Source organism: Carettochelys insculpta, chromosome 1 (genome assembly GCF_033958435.1).
Source record: "Carettochelys insculpta isolate YL-2023 chromosome 1, ASM3395843v1, whole genome shotgun sequence".
Lineage (NCBI taxonomy): Eukaryota > Metazoa > Chordata > Testudines > Carettochelyidae > Carettochelys > Carettochelys insculpta.
Window position 1 is genome coordinate 19,760,385 of NC_134137.1, and position 21,541 is coordinate 19,781,925.

At 41.9% G+C, this 21,541-nt stretch overlaps 1 protein-coding gene across 3 annotated transcripts in view; it reads right to left on the reverse strand.

Moving 5' to 3' along the window:
- RSF1 (remodeling and spacing factor 1) overlaps window positions 1–21,541 on the reverse strand; it is a 138,440-nt gene that overhangs the window by 58,465 nt on the left and 58,434 nt on the right. For all 3 annotated transcript variants that reach the window (XR_012643116.1, XM_074983104.1, XM_074983123.1), the window contains 3 exons: window positions 18,636–18,790; window positions 9,877–11,627; window positions 7,807–8,016 (listed from right to left, as the gene is read on the reverse strand). Coding sequence is in view for 2 of the 3 variants with exons in the window: in XM_074983104.1 (XP_074839205.1) it covers window positions 7,807–8,016; window positions 9,877–11,627; window positions 18,636–18,790 (2,116 nt within the window). In the remaining variant the exon portion in view is untranslated. The remainder of the gene's footprint in view (window positions 1–7,806; window positions 8,017–9,876; window positions 11,628–18,635; window positions 18,791–21,541) is intronic.

Sequence of the window (21,541 nt, forward strand, 5' to 3'; positions counted from 1 at the left end):
GAGGAACTGGCGGGGACCGGATCGCGCATGTGGCCGAGAGCGCGCTAGGGAGCGGCGCGCGCCGGCGCATGCGCGGTCCAGCAGAAACTGCTGAAAATATCCGACCTGCGGCGCCGGGGCGAACCCGACACACCTATCGTGGAGCACCCACGGGGACACTCGAGGAAGAAGGGATGATTTTCATGATTAAGGCGATCAAAGGCTGGTGTAAAATTGGATTCAATCCCTGCCTCTGACAGAGTTCCTCTGTGAGGCTCTGTAAGTTGCTGCAATGCAATTGTTCACAGGTGGCCACTGCACACTTCTCATTTTCTCTGTCCAAGATGAGATCCTGAGTTCTTATTTGCAGACATACCAAACACTCACAGACACAACTGAAGTCAAAGGAAGCTGTGCTTTAAATACAAAGCACTGTATAATGCCAGAAGTCTGAAACAGGAAAACCCAAATTCGTGGACACTTTTGACCTTGAAATCTCTGTGCCTTAGCATCTGTCTATAAACAGGTGATAATAACCCTTTTCCTCACAAATGGGCTGTGGCAACACTGGTCCTCCTTGTCGGAAGGGGCATAAAAATACAGCCGATAGGAAAGGAAAATGAAGCACAGATTTAAATATCTCATGCCTCATTTGCATACCTATGTGGGATCTCGATTCCGAAGAGCTGATTTCAAAAGCCAAAATATCTGTGTACACAAGCGTAAGCGGTTCCCACTGCTGGCAGGGTGGCCTAGTGGCTGGGTTGTGGGTCTTCAGCCCCTACCCGAGAGGCTAATGGATGAGTTTGGGGCATGGCTCCGAGACTTTAGTTTTCCCTCCGATGGAAGAGGGGTTCCCTGGGAGGGGCTTCCCCTCCTTTGTGCCTGGGGGATGTTCCTGAGTCTCTGCCCTCCAGCAGCCAACTGGGCGGCAGCTCTGACTCGGGCCCTGCTGCCTCAGAGCCAGCTCCTGCCTTTTGGCTAGTCAGCCCCAAACTGGGCTGGCTTCCCTCCCTTTGTACTCCTCCAGGCCTGAAACTGGCTGCAGGTGAACTGGAGTGGGGCTGATTGGGCAAACAGGCCCTGTTTAACCTCTGCCCTACCCGGCCTTCCTCTCACACTCTTACAATGAAGTTTATTTGAAAATAATGAGGAAGAAAGGGGCTTTTGAAAGCGGGGTTTCCTTTTGAATGAACCCTGTCCACATGGTTGCTTTGGATTTTGAAATCAGCTCTTCCAGAATCAAGATCCTGCGCACATATTCAAATGAGGCATGAGATATTTAAATCCACACCTTATTTGCATTTCCAATTCGCTGCATTTGCATGCCCCTTCCAAAAGGGAGGAGCAATGTAGCCACAGCACAGTGTTCTAAAAATAAAATAATGCTTGTGAAATACTCAGATAGCGTAGTGTGAGTGTCATAGAAAGTCAATGAGGATATTAACAGTACAGCTACACATTGAACAACAGAGGATAAAACAAAATTTTGGATAGCTGCTCACTGAGAACCATCCAGACTGTACACTGAATGAGGCAGGGAGAACAATACCATGTTATACAATGGTATAATGAATAATGCATAGGTGCAACTGGCTGAACTAATATTGATTGGGAACTTAATTTTGTCTTTTCCTAACTTCTGAGCAGTTTGACTTCGCACCTGTGTGTTCTTTAAGTATAATCTCTGCGTGTGAATGTTCATTTGTATTACAGTGGTACCTTGGAAGCCTCAACAGGTCAGATCTTCATGGGGCTACATAACATAGCAGTGTTTACACGCTAAAAGACAGGGCATCCTAAGGGCGAAATAAACTTCTGTACTTCCCTCTTGATTCCAAGTAAATGGACCCAATTCTCTGCCTGGGATTTCAAAGGGATCAAAACCATCACACAAGAAGGATAACAGCTAGATGTTGCCCAATAAAGGAGGCTAGAACAGTGCTTTTCAACTGGTGTGCCATGGCACATTGGTGTGCTGTGAGAACTGTCCAAGTGTGCTGTGAAATTTCCCTTTGCCACAGCTCTGTTGTGGGGGAAACTGACAAACCCCATACTAGGACAGACACGGCAAGGGGAAATGTCAACCCCGCAGGAGCCTGTTCACACCAGAAGGCAGCTGATGTGCTGTTTTCTGCCCCAAACGGGCTAGCAGGGACCCCGCCCCTCACACCCTGCTGTGGCAAGGGATGGCAGAGCCAGTTGGAGATTTGATGCCATGTAAATGCTGCATTCTGGCTCTAAGAGGCTAGCAGGAAGGGAAGCCTACTCTCTGGACCCACCTCCCCACCACGAATGATTGAATATTTCAGTGGTTACTTGATTACTCAACATCCCATTTGATCCTTTATTAGCTTGTTGTACGCACTGCTATGTTGCAAACCTCTCTAAGAATGCAACTGTAGTCATTGTCATCATCATCATCAACCACAGGCTTGGTGCCCATTAGTGTCTGATGCTTCCCTTTCTATTTTCTTCCATCTTTCCCTGTCCTGTGCGGAGCTTCTTAGTCAGCTCCCTACCAATCTACCCATTCTCTGTGGGGTCTGCTTCTCCTACGCAAACTGTCCATTATGCCAAATACCAGGGTCTTGATTTGTCATTCATTGTTCATTCTGCAAATATGCCCAAATAGCTGTAACTTCTGTTGTACAACCTTCTGCAATAGCTTCTCTTTTGGCTGTATCTTCCTATATAATTCCTCATTGCTGACCTTCTGCTTCTGTCCTAGTCTCAGGATCTTTCTATAACTTCTCTCAAACACCAAAGTTATTTTCTAATCTTTCGTTATCACCCACATCTCACATCTGTACAACATGCTGTTGAATACACACATTTTCAAGATGCTCAGCTTTGTTCCTAAGCTAATCGCTTTGCTTTTCTAGACCTTATCCATCACCTTCAAACTTGCTCTTGCTTTCACTATTCTAGTTGCTATTTCCTTCTTACAGTCTAGACCATATGCTATGTTGCTTCCCAGATATGGGAACTTCTCTACGTTCTCTAGTTCAGTCCCCTTTACACTAATCTCCCTTCTTATTTCCTTATTTCCAATTACCATTGTTTTTGTTTTATCCATGTTCATAATCAGTCCATACCACTTCCTTCCTCATTTAGCACCTGCACCATTCTTGCTAGCTTCTTGTCATCTTCTTCAATGATAATGATATCATTTGCAAATCTCAAGTTGTTGATTCTCATCCCATGAAAATATCCTTTCTACCTCCTCCTTGATTTTGTCCATTGCTCTCTCTAGGCGCATGATGAAGATACTCTGCAATATTAGATCTCTTTGTCTCATACTCTACTCATTCTAAACCAGCTTCCCATCTCTCTGCACATTCTCACCACTGCCTCCGCATTGTCATAGATATCCTTCAACAATTGTATCAGTCTGCTATCCATGCCATACGATTCCAACATTGCCCAAGTCACTCTGATCTATATTGTTAAATGCCTTCTGAAAATCAACGAAGCAATTGTAGATGTTCTTTCATCGAGCTTTCTCTGCTATCCATCTTAGTGCCAATATCTGCTGTATGGTACTTCTATCTTTCCTGAACCCCACTTGCTCGTCTGCTAGATGTTCTTCTATCTGCAGTCTCGGTCTCTCTGTCAGTATCAGAATCCATCAGTACCATCAGCACCTTACCGAGATGGCTTGTTAGGGCAATCGTTCTGTAGTTCTTGCAGTCCAATGCACTTCCTTTCTTGTGTATTGTCACTAGCACGGATCTTATCCATTCCTTCAGTGCCTTCCCTTCTTTCCGTGCTATACTACATAGTCGGTGTATTTCCTGAATCATACTTTCTTTGCCATATTTGATCATCTCTCCTATGATCTTATCATTTCCAGGGATTGTTCTTTAGTCATTTCACTGCTCTTTCTACTTCCTCCTCTGAAATATCAGTGTCCATCTTGATGCTCAGCAGAGATATCTCTTTTAGTTCTTCGATCAGTCTATCTGAGACACTCAGGTACAACTGCTTTGTACAGATTACTGCAATACCTTGTCCACTGCTGCACAATCTTACCCTTGCTCATGAGAACCTCGTCGTTTTCGTCTTTGATCGCCATCTGCTTTGGCTGCCACTTCCAATTAATATTCCTGATCATCTTGTATACCTCTCTAGTCCTACACTCATTGTACTACCTCTCTATATCTTCAAACAGCTCCTCTAATCATATCACCTTATCCTTCCAGGCCGCTTTCCTTACTTTGTTGTATTTCACTCTATATTGCTGTTCTGCACTCTCAAAAACATCCTTTCTGATGTTCAGTGCTCTTCTCTTGTACCAACTTCAGTGTTTTCTGCATAATCTATTTCTTATTGATCTTCTCTTCTTCCAGAACAGGCTGCTCAATTGCCTCTTCTATCACTGTGACTATTCCTTCGACTCTCTTAGCTAGGTCTTTCTCTGTCCTGCATTCCTAATCTTCTTTTTGAGTGCTTCTCTGTACGCATTCCCTATTTCTTCCTCATCTAGCCTTGCCACATCTCTTCTTTTCTTCAACTGTGTCTTATATTTCCTCAAGTTACATCTTGATGTTTGCGATCACTAGATTATGGCCTCAAGTATCGGAGGGGTAGCTGTGTTAGTCTGGATCTGTAACAGCAACGAAGGGTCCTGTGGCACCTTACAGACTAACAGAAAAGTTTTGAGCATGAGCTTTCGTGAGCACAGACTGATGAAGTAAGTCTCTGCTCACGAAAGCTCATGCTCAAAACTCTTCTGTTAGTCTATAAGGTGCCACAGGACCGTTTGTTGCTGTTATAGATTATGGCCTGAGTCTATATCCACTCCTTCGAAAGTTCAGCACCGCTGTACTGATTGTTCTTATCAAGATCATATCTATCACGTTCTTGGACTTCCTGTCATTAGATTGCCATGTCCACTTCCTACAGTCCTTTTGTTGGAATCTTGTGTTGCAGATCCCCATCTCATGCTCCATAGTAAACTCTACTAGTTTCTCGCCTCGTTCGTTTCTTTCTCCATATCCAAACCTTCCCATGACTCTCTCCCAACTTTTGTTATCTATTTGAATCTTCGCATTCCAATCTCCTCCAATGATCAACACATCTCTCTTCGGTATCTCCTTCAGTGTCTTTGTCAAGTCTTTATAGAATAGCTCAATCTCTTCCTCCGTACTGTCCAACATGGGTGCATACACCTGAACGATGGAGATGCTGAATGGTTTTGCTTTAAATCTCACAATCATCATTCTTGCACTCAACAGTTTGTATCCTAACAATGCTCCTCTAGCTCTCTTGCTAAGAAGGAATCCGACACCTGCCTTATGCTTTGTTTCATTCCCTGACCAAATGACTTCTTAACCTTACATCTCTCCCAATGCTGTCCAATGCACCTCCACCAGTCCAAGTATATCGCATCAGTATCTCTCCATCTCCTTTCAAAGCAGCTGTAACTTTCTAGTTGTCCACAATGTTTGGATGGTCCACGTTCCAAATGATAGTATATGTGTTAGCTGTAATTTTCTTTTGGTAGCCAACTTATTGACCCAACCCTGATTGCTTGATTGGTGCCACGGACAATGTTTATCCAGTAGATGACCAAGCCAGCATTTTTTATCAGTTAGTAGTACTGGCATTAGCTTTAATTCATATTGTTTCATGATCAGTGCATCGACACTCACTTGACCAACCCTTCTCCTTTATCCAGGCTTGAGACTGGCATGGAACCACTAGAGGCTTCATGGCGGAGTTGTAACCATGGTAAATATAAGTAAATGTGATATTTATGAGCAATCGATTTAGCTGGAAAAAGTGGGTATGTTGTGGAATTGTTTGTCTCATTGAAGTGTGCCATGATACTGAAAAAACTGAGAACCACTGGGCTAGAGAATGTTCTAATCCTGGGGGAATTCCCCCACTGCTCATGCAAAGAATTAATTTCCCATACAGATTTTAGTTCTGGGCTGAAGTTATGCCTTTTGCCTATCAGGAACAGCTGTGGTGCTAGAACAGAAGGCAGTTGGCTCACCAGGTGTAGCAGTCACCAGCTGACGAGGAGGCGGAGAGGCTGCATTCCTGGTGCCCTTCTCATGGGGTCAGGGAAGAGACACAGAATATGGGGACACACAGTGGGGCACATATGGCTGCTGGTTGGGTCACAGAGTGGGATTCAGAAGGGCTAGTGGGTGGGGACATCTTGGGACAAGGATGAATGGGAGTGGGGCTGCAAGGCCCCAAGTGTATGGGGCATGTAGACACATGAGGATAGGGATACAGGGACACAGGGGATAGGGAGAAGGCATGGTTGTGTGGGGGTGCAAGGACACAGAGGGACAGAGATGACACATGCCTTCTGAGTGTGGAAGGACACAACCCCAGAACAGCTCAAGTCACTCTCCAGGTAGCCACCCTTCCAAAAGAGCAGCATACCCCTTCTTCCCAGAAACCAGCAGTGACTCCCTGCAGCTCCTAATTATTCCTCCTGCCCTTCCCTACAGAGTTAAAGCATCAGCTCCTCCCCACAGCTTTTCAGTTTCACCTGCCTCTGCCTCTCCCTGCTTAGTACAGCTCGCCAGCTCATCTGCTCCCAAGGGAGGTCATCTAGCCACACCATGTGGCTGAGCAATTGGAGGGGACACGTGATCCCACATGCCATTCCTCCCTTTCCCCCACCATGTATGACCTCTGCATGGAACAAAGGCAGATGTGCCTGACAAAGAGAGAAAGTAGGGGTCTCGATGGGGGAGGATCCCAATTCCATAACATCCTGCACCCCCACCCCTGTAGCATACTTCTCCCACTCACACCCAAAAGTTCTCCAGATTCACTTCCAGACTCCTTTCCAGCAAGAGCTTTCCTTCTCCCTTGGTGTCTTTGTTACCCCTGACTCCCCAAGCCTTCGCACTGCTTCCAAGAGGTGTGGGAAATATGGTTCTGTATTGTAGTTTAAATTAATTAGTACTGAAAGTTCCGTATTAGTAAGACTAACAAATATCTATTTGTTAAAAAACATCTCCTGAACCACTTTTGTTGACTGTATTGTGACAGACATACTTGTTGACGGGTATTTTGAAATAAATTACCATAATAATTGAAAATGGCATGATTATATTGTATTACTTGGACAAATAACATGCAGAATTTTAAATAAAATATGTGCAGAATGTTTATATTTTTGGCAAAGAATACCCCCAGGAGTAATGATCTATCTTATATACCCTTCTTTTCGTCCTTTCCCACAGCACCAAACTCAGAGCTGGTAGGAAGAGGTGGGAGAAATAGAGCACAAATGCTGGGGAAGGCTGAAGAGCTCAAGCTGGATTCTGAGCCCTTCCTCCACCACCTCCTCAGACCACCACTATGCCAGTCAGCAAATCCAGACTGGAAGGCAGGAGAAGAGATGTGAAGGAGGCCACACTGAAATCAGCCATCAGTGTGTACCCACAGCACTAAAAGCCTGTTTATATTAAGATGAATAGTTAGAGCCCTACAAATTTGCAGCTATCTGCTTTATATCTACGGGGAGCCACACCTGCAGATGTGGATGCTAATATCCGTAGCTTATTTTGCTGATACAGATGTAGATAAAAAAGTTTTTTATCTGCAAAGGGCTCTATGAATAGTGCACATCCTGCAGCCTCATCCGTGTCCCATTACTGCTATTACCTATTAAACCTGCCTCATCACTCATCCCTGGGCAAGATTGTTTATTGTAAGATACCATGACACCTCTCAGAAGAAAGATCTCATGGCGGAATTAGCTATGTTTTATATTAGTCCAAAAGCCACCACTTTCAGGATGGTCAACGGGAGCTTTCTTCTATCACACTACTTTGCAAATCAAGAACATACTAGCTCAGGGTGATTTGGAAGGCCGCACTTCTTGCATGGTTCATCATCATCAGCAGGTGCAGGTTCCTCTTCTTCCTCTTCCTGCTCCTCTTCAGATTCCTCCTCTGTTTTCTCTTCACTCTCAGACTCCTCACTCTCTTCATTACTTGAGTATCTCCACCTGCCACGTGTTCGAGTGCCTGTCCACCGCACTTTGCTTCTCTGTGTGACCTAGCATGCCAAAGATAAAACACAGCAAAAGGTAATTAACATTGCCTCATCATTTACACTGTAGGGTTGCTAACTGAAGAGATTATCATTTTTAGGTTTGAGTAAATATTGTCTAAACTGAACTGATATGTTTCAATCAGAATAGCTACAAAAAATATAGCATGATAAGGCAGTTTCAGTGAATAGATCATCTTCCGCTGAGTCTCAAAAACCTTACGGAACTAAATAAAGTGAAAGGGAGAAAAGTGCAATAGGCAAAAAAAAATGCTTCAGATGAAGTTTAAAGGCTGTAAAGACAAAGCCTTAGAATGTGACTCAACCCCTCAAGCTATCATAATCTAAAATTTCTACTCTGATAAGGTAATTTTGCACAGTGAACATGAGAACTGCAACATGTAATCCTCCCTCACCCCACAAAAAAGCGTACTAAACCTTATTTTAAAGCTTTATTTCCTCAAATAAAAGAGAATATATTTCTAACATTGCTCTCTTTCCAAAAAAAAAATTAAAGAATGTGACTTTTATTTTACTTTTAGAATTACCATATTGCAAGAGAGAGATTTTGGTCATCAGTAAGTATTCTTTCTGCCTGTGGAACTGGAGGAAGAAAGTGTCTGAGCGGACTATGTGTGGGCATGTGTTTAAAACAAGGGGACCAGGCTCAAAAGTCTCTATTATATTTTATATTTCTCTATACATACTTAGATTACTACATTTTTCAAAAGCTATGTTCAAAAGCTATGTCCAGTTAAGACCGTATGTGTTTCAATTGTAACATATAATACTGTTATTTGTAGCACCTATTACTACTACAACTGAAATTAAAAAAAAAAAAACAAAAAACTCAATACTTTTACAGTTTATTTAAAGCATCTGACAGCACTTAACTATATAAAAGATTCACTTTGTCTCCCGTAAGATCAATTTCTCATTTTTGGGGAAAGGTTATTCACACTACTACAGAAGAGATAAAACCTTTTTTTTAAACATAAGAAAAGTTGTTTGTAGAACTAAAAAAACTAGTAAGGGGATGCAGAACAGGACTAGCATCGAACAAAGTTAGTTACTTATTTTTAAAATAACTAGATTTCAAGTTGACAACAAGGGCATTTTTAAAAGAAAACTATTGCCTGCCTGCACGTTCCTATTTTTCAAATTAGCTTTTCAGGAAGACACAGGTCAAAGAATGCAAAAGAGCCCTGGTTACCCAGAGATAAAAGCAGGCTACACATGTCTTCTAACTGCAAGATCATTGTCATTTTTACTCTATGAAAACTTTAAACTGCCTGAAAGCCAAATGTTTATCAGGCAAAAAAACAACTCCTGAACCCAAAGTAAAGCCTACATTCAGCCTAGATAAGAGGTTCCCTCAACACTGCTAAAAACTCCTCTAAAGAACAAAACTCATGTTAAAATCTACACAGTACTACTATATTATTCTAACATTTTTCCTATTTTATTCTATATGCCGTCATTGCCAAATTAACTGGGCATCAACATATACATCATACAGTTAATCAGCATCTTATTCATGATTAAAGCATCCAACTCATAGGATTTCGATTATGCTGAAAGTTTGCCTAATAATGATAAATTCCTCTAGAAAATAAAATAATTTGAACTAGTTATTCTAAAACCAGATTCAATGTAAGACTTCTGGCATTTACAAACTGTGAAGTTAAGAGCTATTAGCACTCTCCTGGGAGCAGTTTTCAGATCAGTTACAGCTCTAACCAAGTTAATGGACCTACTAAGTAACAGGCATAAATTGACCATAACAGGCTTCTTGATTTCCTTCACAGATGTATTTTCCTTAGATAAAAAACAACTCTCACCTCATGTGCACTATAATGGTATTACCTTGCTCACTTTAGAATTGGACTCCTTCTCTTGTTTTTTCACATCCTCTCTTCGGTCTTGCTTTTGCAGGGCTGCCAGTTTCTCCTCCTCCTCCTCAACTCTTTTTTTGTCAGGTTTCTGATCCCGAGTCTCCACCACTTTTGGAGTAGGTTTAGATATTCTCGGAGACCTCCTTAAAGTGCGACCAACATTGACTTCCTCCTCTTCCTTCTGCTCAGCGTCTTGAGTCTTTGGAGGTGGATCAGGCTTTTTCTTTCTATTGGAGATCCGGATTGTTAACTTGATCCCTTCTTTCTGCCTCTCAGAGGTTATTTCCTTGTTATCTGTTACACAAATGTTCTCTTCAGAAACTAGTTTACATTTAAATTTGCTTTTCTGTACTACACATTCTTTATCAGTCTCTGAAGACTCCTCTACATTAGAAATTTGTGTATTATCTTGTTTATCTGGTTCTGCCGGAGTAGCTTCAAATTCCTCCTTTTGTTTTTCTGAGCCTGAGCTTTCATGAACTTTACTTTCATCAGGAAGTATGCTTTTTGAATCTGAGCCCTCTTTTTCTGAAGCAGACTTCTCAGAAGGAACAGACAATGGAGATGTTTCAGCTACTTTGGGAGAGTCCAATTTTTTCTCCAGTTCATTTTTATTTTTCAACCCCCCTTCATCTGTTTGATCAAGCTTGAGTGGCTCTTCAGGAGTGGATGTCTTCATGGACTTTTCTAGCTTTTCTAAACATTCTTTCAGTGGTGGTCGCTTGTCCTTCCTAATTTTCAAAGCTAATTTCTCTTCAGGTTTCTTAGAAACGTCTTCTGTTTTCCAAGAGTCCTCCACTGCTACCTCAGAAGTCACACTGTTGAGGGACTCTTTTTCCATAGGACTAGCTTCCTCCTTTAAAGGCACTTTCAGATTAGAGACCTCAGAGACCGTAGCAGCTACTTCTTGGTCTGGAGACACATTTTTCTCATCTTCACATGTTTTCACACTTTTGCTAACAGAGTTTAACGAGTCTGATATTTTCCCCCCACTTATGCCATTTTTCTCCTTCAATGAGCTGCTGCTGTCTTCCTTTGTGCTAATGGAATGGTCTGACTTATTATTTTGGGTGACATTTTGGGCAACTTTTTCAATGCTAACCTCTCCATTTACTAGCAATTTCCCATCAGGACATAAAGCAGTGATTGTAGGGACTCGTTTAAAACTTTCCTCCTCCGGTTTTCCTTCCTCTTTTAAGACATCCTTTGTTGGAGTAACACACTTACACAAGGACCCCTTTATTGGACTGTCATAGTCATCTGTCAGCTTGATCTCTCGCTTTTTCAGAGGTATCTTTGCCTGCTGGTCATTTTTAAGTTTCTCACTTTCTTCTGCAGATTTCTCTACAACTTCTTGAGGGGTTTTGGCATTGACACAAAACTCTAATCGATCAGGCTCATGAGCTGTTATTTTATCTGTGCTGCTTTTTATTTCTTTTAAATCTTTTGGTTCTACTTTATTTTCCTTCACTTCTACTTTAATAGGCTTGACGTTTTCTTTAAATGAATCACTTTCTTCTTTGATTATCTGTTTTTCCTCATTGCTTTCTGAAGGTTTCTCAAGCTTTACTATGACTGGCAGTTTTATAATTTCCTTTTCTTCCACTTTCTCCATTTTTACCATGTTTTCATCTGCTGGGACTGGAGGTAGAGGAACGCTTTCCAATTCCTTTGACTGTTCCTCCACTGTCTCTCTTTCTTCTTTTATTTTTAACTCATTTTCTGTTAAAATAGAAACAAAATAATGTAACATAAAAATAAAGCCAAAGATTCATCTTACAACAATGAGGATGAGTCCTCTCTAATGAAATTAAGTATTTGGCCTAACATTGACACTGGAAATCTGGTTGCCAAATATTAACTAAACGATGGGTCAAAAACAGCAGCTCAGTTTAATTAAAAATCAAAGCTAATTCTACACTGAAGAATGAAGCAAAACCCCATATCTGTCTTTTTATCCTGGTCTTTTTGGTCCCTATTCAATTTTCTAAATATATTCATACATCAAGTCTAAGCAGATGATGCCTGTAACACTAGTTTTTAAAGTCTGATTTCACAGTTTGAATTACTTCACAATGACAAAATGTTTTACAGAATTATTTATGCTAGAATGTCAAGCACATTTCCACATCAAAACCATACTCTTGTTTGTACAGACTGATATTTCTGGAAGTGTTTACTTATTATTTTTTTCTGTTTCAGAGGGAAGAGGAGAAGCTGCAATACTATGTCCTGAAACAAAACTGAACAGCTACGTCTACACTAGAAGCATCTGTCTACAGAAGTTAGTGTCAGAACAGATGGTCCAACAAAACTTCTCTAGACAGAGGGAATGCCTACACACTAAAGTGAATCAATTTTTGATCCGCTCTCTCAACATAAGAGCCCCCTCAGAGCATCTACACAGCTTTTTTGTTGACAGTTTCTGTCGACAAAACACATTTTGTGTGTAGACGCTCAGCAAATTTTGTCTATAAAACCCCAGTTTTCTCTACAAAACTCTCTAGTGTAAACATAACCAGATTAGTGGCATTCTAGCAACATGGTCAATGATTGGGTCTCCTATGTACTATCACATTATAAATAATAAAGAACATTCTGCATTCATTTCACATGCAGAAGTTCCATTGACTTCAACAGGACCAATGTATACAAAATAAGTTCAGAGTACAAGTATATTAGAAAACTGCAAGGAGCAGCTCTAACCAGATTTACATGGCATGGTCTTTGCATAGAAGCAGGGGCACACACCTATTGGAAATTGTGATACAAGTAAACAAAAAATGATGTATAATAGCACTACTTATTCTGCAGTGGGATCGTCCAAAACCTGGAAGGCTTTTACAGTTCCAAAGTACAGTAAATCTCAGCACGAATTACTCCTTTCTGCCTGCACTAACTTAAGTCCCGTCCCAGATGAAAGCATCCCAAAGTGCTGGTTTAGGTGTACATAAAAAGTGGGCACCCAAAAGTTAGTTTAACTCCTATTCAAACAGGAAACAAGAAAGAAAATAGTAACTGAGAGAAAGCCATGCTAGTCTATATACTATGAAAACAAAAAAGCAGTCAAGTAGAACTTCAAAGACTAACAAAATAATTTATTAGGTAATGAGCTTTTGTGGGACAGACCCACTTCTTCAGACCATAGCCATACCAGAACAGACTCAATATTTAAGGCACAGAGAACCAAAAATAGTAATCAAGGTTGACAAATCAGAAAAAAAATTATCAAGGTGAGCAAACCAGAGAGTAGAGGGGCAGGGGGGGGAGGGGTCAAGAATTAGATTAAACCAAGTATCCAAAAGAGCTCCTATAATGACCCAGAAAATTCGCATTCCGGTTCAAACCACATGTTAATGTGTCAAATTTGAATTAAAAACAGAGTTCAGCAGCCTCTCTTTCAAGACTGTTGTGAAAATTCCTCTTCAGTAAGATGCAGACTTTTAAGTCATTAACAGAATGGCCCACTCCATTAAAATGTTGGCTGATCGGTTTGTGGATCAGGAGTGTTTTTATCTCTATTTTACCCACCAGGAGAAATAAAAAACAAATCAACAGAACCCACCAGGAGAAATGAAAAAACAAAATCAACAGGGCCAGAAGAATACACAGAGACCAGCTACTCCAAGATAGGCCCAAAAAAGCCAAGAACAGAACACCACTGGTCATTACCTACAGCCCCAACTCAAATCACTGCGATGCAATATTAAAGACCTACAACCTATCCTTAATCAGAATGCCACACTCCAGAAGGCCCTAGGTGACAGGCCTGTTCTCTCCTACAGACAACCTCCCAACATTATGAGGATTCTCACCAACAGCCATAGTCTATACCGCAGGAACACCAGTCCTGGAACTTTTCCTCGCAACAAAGCCTGCTGCCAGCTTCGTCCACATATCTGTTCTGGAGATACCATCACTGGACCTAACCAGGTTAATCACAGAATCACATGCACATTCTCATGTTCCTCAACTAACACCATATATGTCATCATGTGCCAACAGTGCCCAGATGGTTTGTATATTGGACAGACTCTTCCTGTAGGCATCCTTCAGTCTGCATAGACTATGGATCGCGCCCTTTATAGTTTCAATTCAGGGCTTCATTTACAGAGTCTACTGTGACTATGAAGACCCACACGACAGTGACAGTCCTTGCTGCATCTCTTGCAGATGTGGTGGGTGTCTGGCAAGTCCTTAGTGTGCTTTCTGTGCGCTCGCTTCTTCTCTGCTAGCTGTCTGATCCTCTTCTCGCCCTTCTGAAGGCCCTTGTGTAACCCCTGCCTCCACCTGCTGCGGTCGTCTGCTAGTTCTTCCCAGTTGTCCAGCTCGATGTCTACCTCTCGGAGGTCTCTCTTGCAGACATCTTTGTAGCACAACTGGGGGCGTCCGGGAGGTCTTTTGCCAGAGGCTAGCGCACCATACAGGATGTCTTTTGGAATCCTTCCATCATTCATCCTGTGGACGTGGCCAAGCCAGCGGAGCCGACGCTGCCTGAGGAGGGTGTGCATGGTTGGGATTCCAGCTTGCTCGAGGACGGCGGTGTTGGTCACTCTGTCCTTCTGTGATATTCCAAGGATGCACCTGAGGCAGCGCAAGTGGAAGACGTTCAGCCTCTTTTCCTGGAGGGCATACAGGGTCCAAGTCTCGCTGCCATAAAGGAGGGTGCTGAGGATGCAGGCTCTGCAGACTTGCATTTTGGTGCGAGTGTACAGCTTTTTGTTGTTCCACACTGTCTTGCTGAGTCTGGACAGAGTTGTGGCCGCTTTTCTGATCCTCCTATTTAGCTCAGTGTCCAACGACAGGGTGTCAGTGATGGTGGACCCGAGGTAAATGAACTCGTGGACGACCTCTAACGTATAGTTGTCAATGCTGATTGATGGGGATTCAGCAACATCCTGACCGACTACGTTTGTCTTCTTTAGGCTGATGGTAAGCCCAAAGTCCTTGCACGCTTTGGAGAACTGATCCAGCAGTTTTTGAAGCTGGTCTTCTGTGTGAGACACTACAGCAGCATCGTCTGCGAACAGCATGTCTCTGATGAGGACTTCCTGCACCTTAGACTTAGCTTTCAGCCTTGCAAAATTAAACAGTTTCCCATCAGATCTTGTGTGCAGCAAGATGCCCTCTGTTGAAGATCCAAAGGCATGCTTCAGGAGGAGTGCAAAGAAGATCCCGAACAATGTTGGAGCAAGCACTCATCCTTGTTTGACGCCACTCCTGATTCTGAAAGCATCCGATAAAGTGCCGTCATATTGGATGGTTCCTCTCATGTCTTCGTGGAATGACTGGATCATCTTGAGTAACCGTGGAGGACAGCCTATCTTGTGGAGCAGTTTGAACAGACCATCCCTGCTGACCAAGTCAAAGGCCTTGGTCAGGTCAATGAAGGCTATGCAGAGTGGCTTCCTCTGCTCCTTGCATTTCTCCTGCAGCTGCCTTAGAGAGAAGACCATGTCAACGGTAGACCTCTCTGCGCGGAATCCACACTGCGATTCGGGGTACACCCTCTCAGCAATCTTCTGGAGTCTGCCAAGGATGATGCGAGCAAACAGTTTACCAGTGACGCTTAGGAGGGAGATTCCACGATAGTTGTTGCAGTCACTTCTGTCTCCTTTGTTCTTATACAATGTTAGCGTTGTGCATATCCTGTGGAACCTCACCCTCTTTCCAGCACAGACACAGTAGCTCATGTAGGGGTTCCAGGAGTGTGTCCGCGGCACACTTGATTACCTCTGGTGGTATACCATCCTGGCCAGGGGCCTTTCCTGCTGCAATGCTGTCGATGGCTCTCTTCAGTTCATCCACAGTCGGTTCCTCATCCAGTTCGTCCATTACTGCAAGGAGCTCGACGGCATCGAGGGCTGCGTCAACCACAACGTTCTCGTGTGAGTACAGCTTGGAGTAGTGCTCAACCCAGCGCTCCACCTGTTTGGCTTTGTCAGCGATGACTTCACCAGATTTGGATTTCAGAGGTGCCATCTTGTTCTGGGTGGGTCCTAATGCCTTCTTCATACCCTCGTACATTCCTCTGAGATTACCAAAGTCAGCACAGGTCTGGATGCTGCCGCATAGCTGGAGCCAGTGGTTGCTGGCACAGCGCCTGGCTGCCTGCTGTACTGTTCTTCTGGCCGCTCTAAGTGCTTCCTGGGTACTCTGGCTTGGTGAGCGTTTGTACTCCAGGAGTGCAGCGCGCTTCTTTTCAATGACTGGAATAATCTCATCGGAGTTAGCTTCGAACCAGTCGTTCGTGTTTCTAGCTCTTCTTCCAAACACTGACAAGGCTGTGTTGTAAACTGTATCCCTCAGATGTTGCCATTTGGATGTCACATCGGCGCCCCCAGGGCCGCTGCGCAGATTTTCCTGGAGGGTCTCTCTGAACTTTTCAGCTTTCTCCGAGTTTGCCGTCTTTCTGGCGTCAATGTGGGGCCTTCCAGCAGGTTTAGAGCGGAACAGCTTCTTGGGTCTCAGCTTGAGCTTGGAACAAACTCTCTTAGACAAATAGTTAATGGGCACAAAACAGACATAAAAACACTCCTGATCCACAAACCGGTCAGCCAACATTTTAATGGAGTGGGCTATTCTGTTAATGACTTAATAGTCTGCATCTTACTGAGGAGGAATTTCCACAACAGTCTTGAAAGAAAGGCTGCTGAACTCTCTTTTATATTCAAATTTGACACATTAACGAGTGGTTTGAACCGGGATGTGAATTTTCTGGGTCATTATAGGAGCTCTTTTGCATACTTGGCTTAATCTAATTCTTGACCTCCCCCCCACTCTCTGATTTGCTCACCTTGATATTTTTTTTTCTGATTTGTCAACCTTGATTACTATTTTTGGTTCTCTGTGCCTTAAATATTGAGTCTGTTCTGGTATGGCTATGGTCTGAAGAAGTGGGTCTGTCCCACAAAAGCTCAGCACCCAGTAAATTATTTTGTTAGTCTTTAAAGTGCTACTTGACTGCTTTTTTGTTTTCATAGTGTATAGACGAGCACATCTTCCAGAACTGTTTGTACATAAACCAGTTGCAAGTAATTTCATTGTCTGGTTTAGATACAGCCCCATTTTCTAGCCACAGTCTTTTTACAAACAATACATATTAGATGCCAGCCCAACATGGTAGTGCCATTAGTGAACTAAGATGAATTGATGTATCATGCTGTCTTGGGGCTTGTCTACACTGGAGAACTGTTTTGAAGGATTTTAAAACTAATTCAGCTAAACAGACTTTCAAATCAATCAGTAGAGCCAAAGCATAACCCTGAGTTTAAGCAGCTTAAACTGGCCTAACCAGTTTTTATTGGATGCCTGGGAGATTTTAATCAACTCTTGTTTACAATGTAACTGCAACATTAGACATTGTCAAATATCTTCCTTATAGCAAACTTAGAACAACCAAATCAGATCATAGTCTGTATTATATTACTGATACTAGCAATGACAATATTAATTCTATAATATGGTGAGGTACTGTAGAAACAGTTAAGAAACCTTATTATGTCATACTATTAACTGCTTTTTCTCTTTCACAGTTCTTTGGAAGAGCATGGCTAGAATGTCAATGAAACAACAACACTTCCTCTTGCAGGTCAGAACTCTGAGCCAAATTCTGCTCAGCGTTACATCCACTATCTTTAATAGGATTTCAGTGGCACCTTAAAGAGTAACAATTTATGAATGCAATTGATGAAGTGAACTGCAACTCACAAAAGCTTATAACTTACTAATATTGTTAGTCTTTAAGGTGCCACTGGACTCGTTATTTTTGCTGAAACAGACTAACATGGCTAGCTCTGAAACCTTTAATAGTACTGGAATGGGTCTAACACAATGTTATAATGTGATCCTGAAAGCCTGTTCCCGCTGTGGAAATTTCTCAAAAAAACAAAAGGAGGCAATTTTAAAACCAGATTACCCAAAGGAGACAGGCCTTTTAACTGCTTTCAACCTTTCACTACAAGAAACATTAAACATTAATTGATTCCTATTAAAAAGGCAACATATTGAATAAATTAGGCAATATATCAGGAATATGGAGCAACAACGCTTTAACGAATTAAGTAATTTTTCTCCACTGGTGAGAAAAATAAAATGGGGACAGTTAAGGACTTGCTATCTGACAAGCTCATCTCAGGTCTTCTTTGTTATTATTAAATACATGACTGTCAAGTAGCTTAAGTCCAGGTACTTAAAACTATCTTGAACTGATGGGTTGCTCTTGATTTTAAAGAACAGATTATTAAAGTAAAGAAAAACCCATAGGTTGTTATAAGCCAAAAACAATGCCAACACATCTATGGGTGAGGTGTGGAGTTTGACATCAACCACGCCACTGCATAAACTGGGTGGGGTGGGGAAAGAGAAGGTTTCATGCTCAATAGAAATGTGAATCTGCATTGAAATCTAATTCATAGGAAAGTAAATGTCAACTGTCCATGGTGTCACAAAAACCATCACAAAAACAAAAGTTAATTTTTAAAAAAATATGGAAAGATGCCTCTGTAATTATTTTAAGTAAGCTAAGTATACATCCAAATTATTTTGAATTTTAAAATGTGTGAAAAGGTTTAAAATGTATCCCAAATATATGGCTCAGAGATTTATAGATAATAAAATAAACACAAAATAAAACAAAAAGGCCTATTCTAATCCTCATTTTTCAGGGGTTTAACATATTTCTGTGATGCAGCACAATGTCTACATCTTGGTAAAAAGACAGCACAAAACCTTGTGGAGATATTTCTTCCTCCTTTTTGCCGTCTTCATCTTCTATGCTAGGGCTTTCACGTGATGAGCTGTCCTGCTGGTTGTTGTTTTTCAACAGTGCAGGATCGATTTGTGCTTTCAACAGCTCAAGCGTCTCAGCCAGCTCATTTCGGCTTCTGGATGACAAAGAAAAGAAATAAGTTGTCCAATAAAGCTCTTTATTGGCTCTCCCCACCTGAAACAAAAAATACCACCTGCTTAAATAAATGTTACAATACAACCTATAAGATCAGCGGATTGGCTTTATCCAATCAGAAAATCTTCCATTTTGTGATTAAATGACTTGCTATTTTACCTGTAGTAAAACTAAGCCTAACTTGCTGACTCTTCTGAATGGCCTCAACAACCTGCATGCTCCAGACATTCTACTTTAGATCCGAGCGTGTATTGTTTATTAGTTTTGTATATATTAGTATGTTATCATCAATGCCCATTTGTTTCCTTACCAATTATCAGAAGCCCTCATTGAAAGGCTTATAGTGTAGGACTCTTGAAACAAGAGCAATTATATCATTTAAAAATGGATTTTCAAAAAACAAAATACTTTCAAAACTCTCACCTTATACAATACACAGAAGGGTAGAAAAACTTGAGCATTTTAAATTAGTTACCATATTGATGCAGAGTTTGGGTGAGGGGAAAGGAATTAACACTCAAGAAAATAAAATGAAGTTACCAATTTAAAACTCTCAAGTGAGGAAACGGAGTAGTAAGGCTGTGTCTAGCCTTGAGTGGCTCTTCAGAAGTTAGCTCGATATTAAAACATTGCTGTCAATACCATTAGCTCAAATTAGTGATCCCTAATACCGATAAACTGTTGTTACTACGGGATGGGTATAGTGTCAATTCTGAATTTAAAATTTTGATAAAGACTAGTGTGGAAGTGGTGGAAGCTACATGGTGACTCTCCCTGTCTGGCGGCTTCCTTCCCTGCTGTTATCCATCCAGGTGTGCAGGAAGAAGGTCACAAGAAGCCTGAGAATTTTTGATTGTGTTAGAATTTGAATTCTGCAGTGCACAGGCCTGAAAATATAAAGGTCCAGACATGCAGCTGACAGAACCGGGCAGGGGTGGACAGGGCTGATAGCCCAGCTGCCCGGTGCTACGCCAATGTCCACAGAAGACGCGTGGTACAGGGAACCTGGGCAGGTTTCGGGGAGGACTGAAGGCACAGATGCCCACCGCTATGCCAACGTCCGCAGAGGACGCATGGCTGATGGAACTCAGCTGGGGTGGGCAGGCCTGATGGCATACCAGTGAGCAGCTGTGCTAACATCTGCAGAGGACGTGTGGCACGCAGAACCTGAGCAGGTTTGGGGGACGTCTAAATTCTGTTACTGGGTAGTCTGATTCTGGGACAGTGCTTTACCTTCTGGGATTCTAGCATGAAACATACAGAAGCAACCAAGGCTAAGGCATTGTGAGATAGGTACCCATGCTGCACTGCTCACTCTGTCGAACTTGCATAGGGCAATGGACACATGGAAATTCGACAGAGAAAACCAATGGGTCGAATTTCAAGAAGGTTTGTGGACACTTAAATTTGAATTCATAAGAATGAGGTTAAAAACTAAATTTATTAAAAATCAAGTTTATCTTGTACTGTAGGCGTAGCCTAAGAGAACTTGTTTTGAGAGCAGGTTAAACAGAGGCAATGCTTCACTGTATGGTAAGAAGTCCGGACTCTCATATTTCTGCTCCCTATTAAATACTCAGTACATCTTTTGGCATAGGATTTTCAGTTTTACTTACACAAAAGACCAAAGCCTTGAAATGTAAACAAATTAAGCATGAAGAGGCTGGTGATTTTAAAAGCACTTCTGATCTTAAGAGTGAATTATTGTGTTTTACCAGCAAGATACACACAAATCAATGAATCTCTCACCATAAACCTATCCTACCTTGCTTTTTGGCCTCTCTTTCTCCCAGGAGATTACAGAGACATGATGCAAGGTGAGTGTAGTTTACCTTTTGACTGATACTGTTTGTTATGTTTACTTAATTCACACAACTCTGCTTCATAGTAACACTGGTCATGTTATATAACCCACTGACAATTAACTTTGCAGTTAACTTTTTGTTCAACAACCCTAACTGCTTAAAGCTACCACTACATACACACACACTGTTTAAATTATAGACCTTATCTTGCATTTATGAAATCTGTCACCATGTGCTTACCTTATTACTCAATGTCAATTCTCTTTTGATCAGAGCCCAACTTTAAAACTGTTTGTAACTGACTAGATTTTTTTAAAATAAAGTTTCTACATGAGAAAATATTAAAAATCCATCATTTTCACAATTCTTTATTTTAATAAGAGGCTAAACTAGTGGAGCTCACTGAGCACAATTAACAGCACCCTGTAACTGAACCATGAGTTATCCAGGATCTGAGATCCATTTCAGAAATGGCTTGTGTTCAGCTTTCTGGCCTGGGTTAGTGTATTATTTTGAATTCTATGAGCCTAGTGCTCAACCTGCAATTCTAAACATAGCATAATATTGTACATTGCTAATTTGGGACTGATAGTGTGACAGTTTAGAAAATTAACATGGTCTTTCTCCATGTTCCCTAAAGTACATTGTCAGCACATATTGGGCCCATTCTCCATGGACTGTGATTCTTTTCCTGATCATACTACTATATTTCCATTATTGTCTTCAAACCATAGATGGTGTATTGCTAATGAAATGAAATACATATATCAGGGTCTCAAAATTTGCAACGGTTCCATGTTGAGAACCCTCGCAAATGTTGAATTTTGCAAATACTGCAGCCTGCCCTGGAACCCTGGGGGAAGCAGCAGCTGCCAGCGGTCTGTGCCTGGGGCCCCCAGGGGAGCGGCGGCTGTCAGCACTCCATA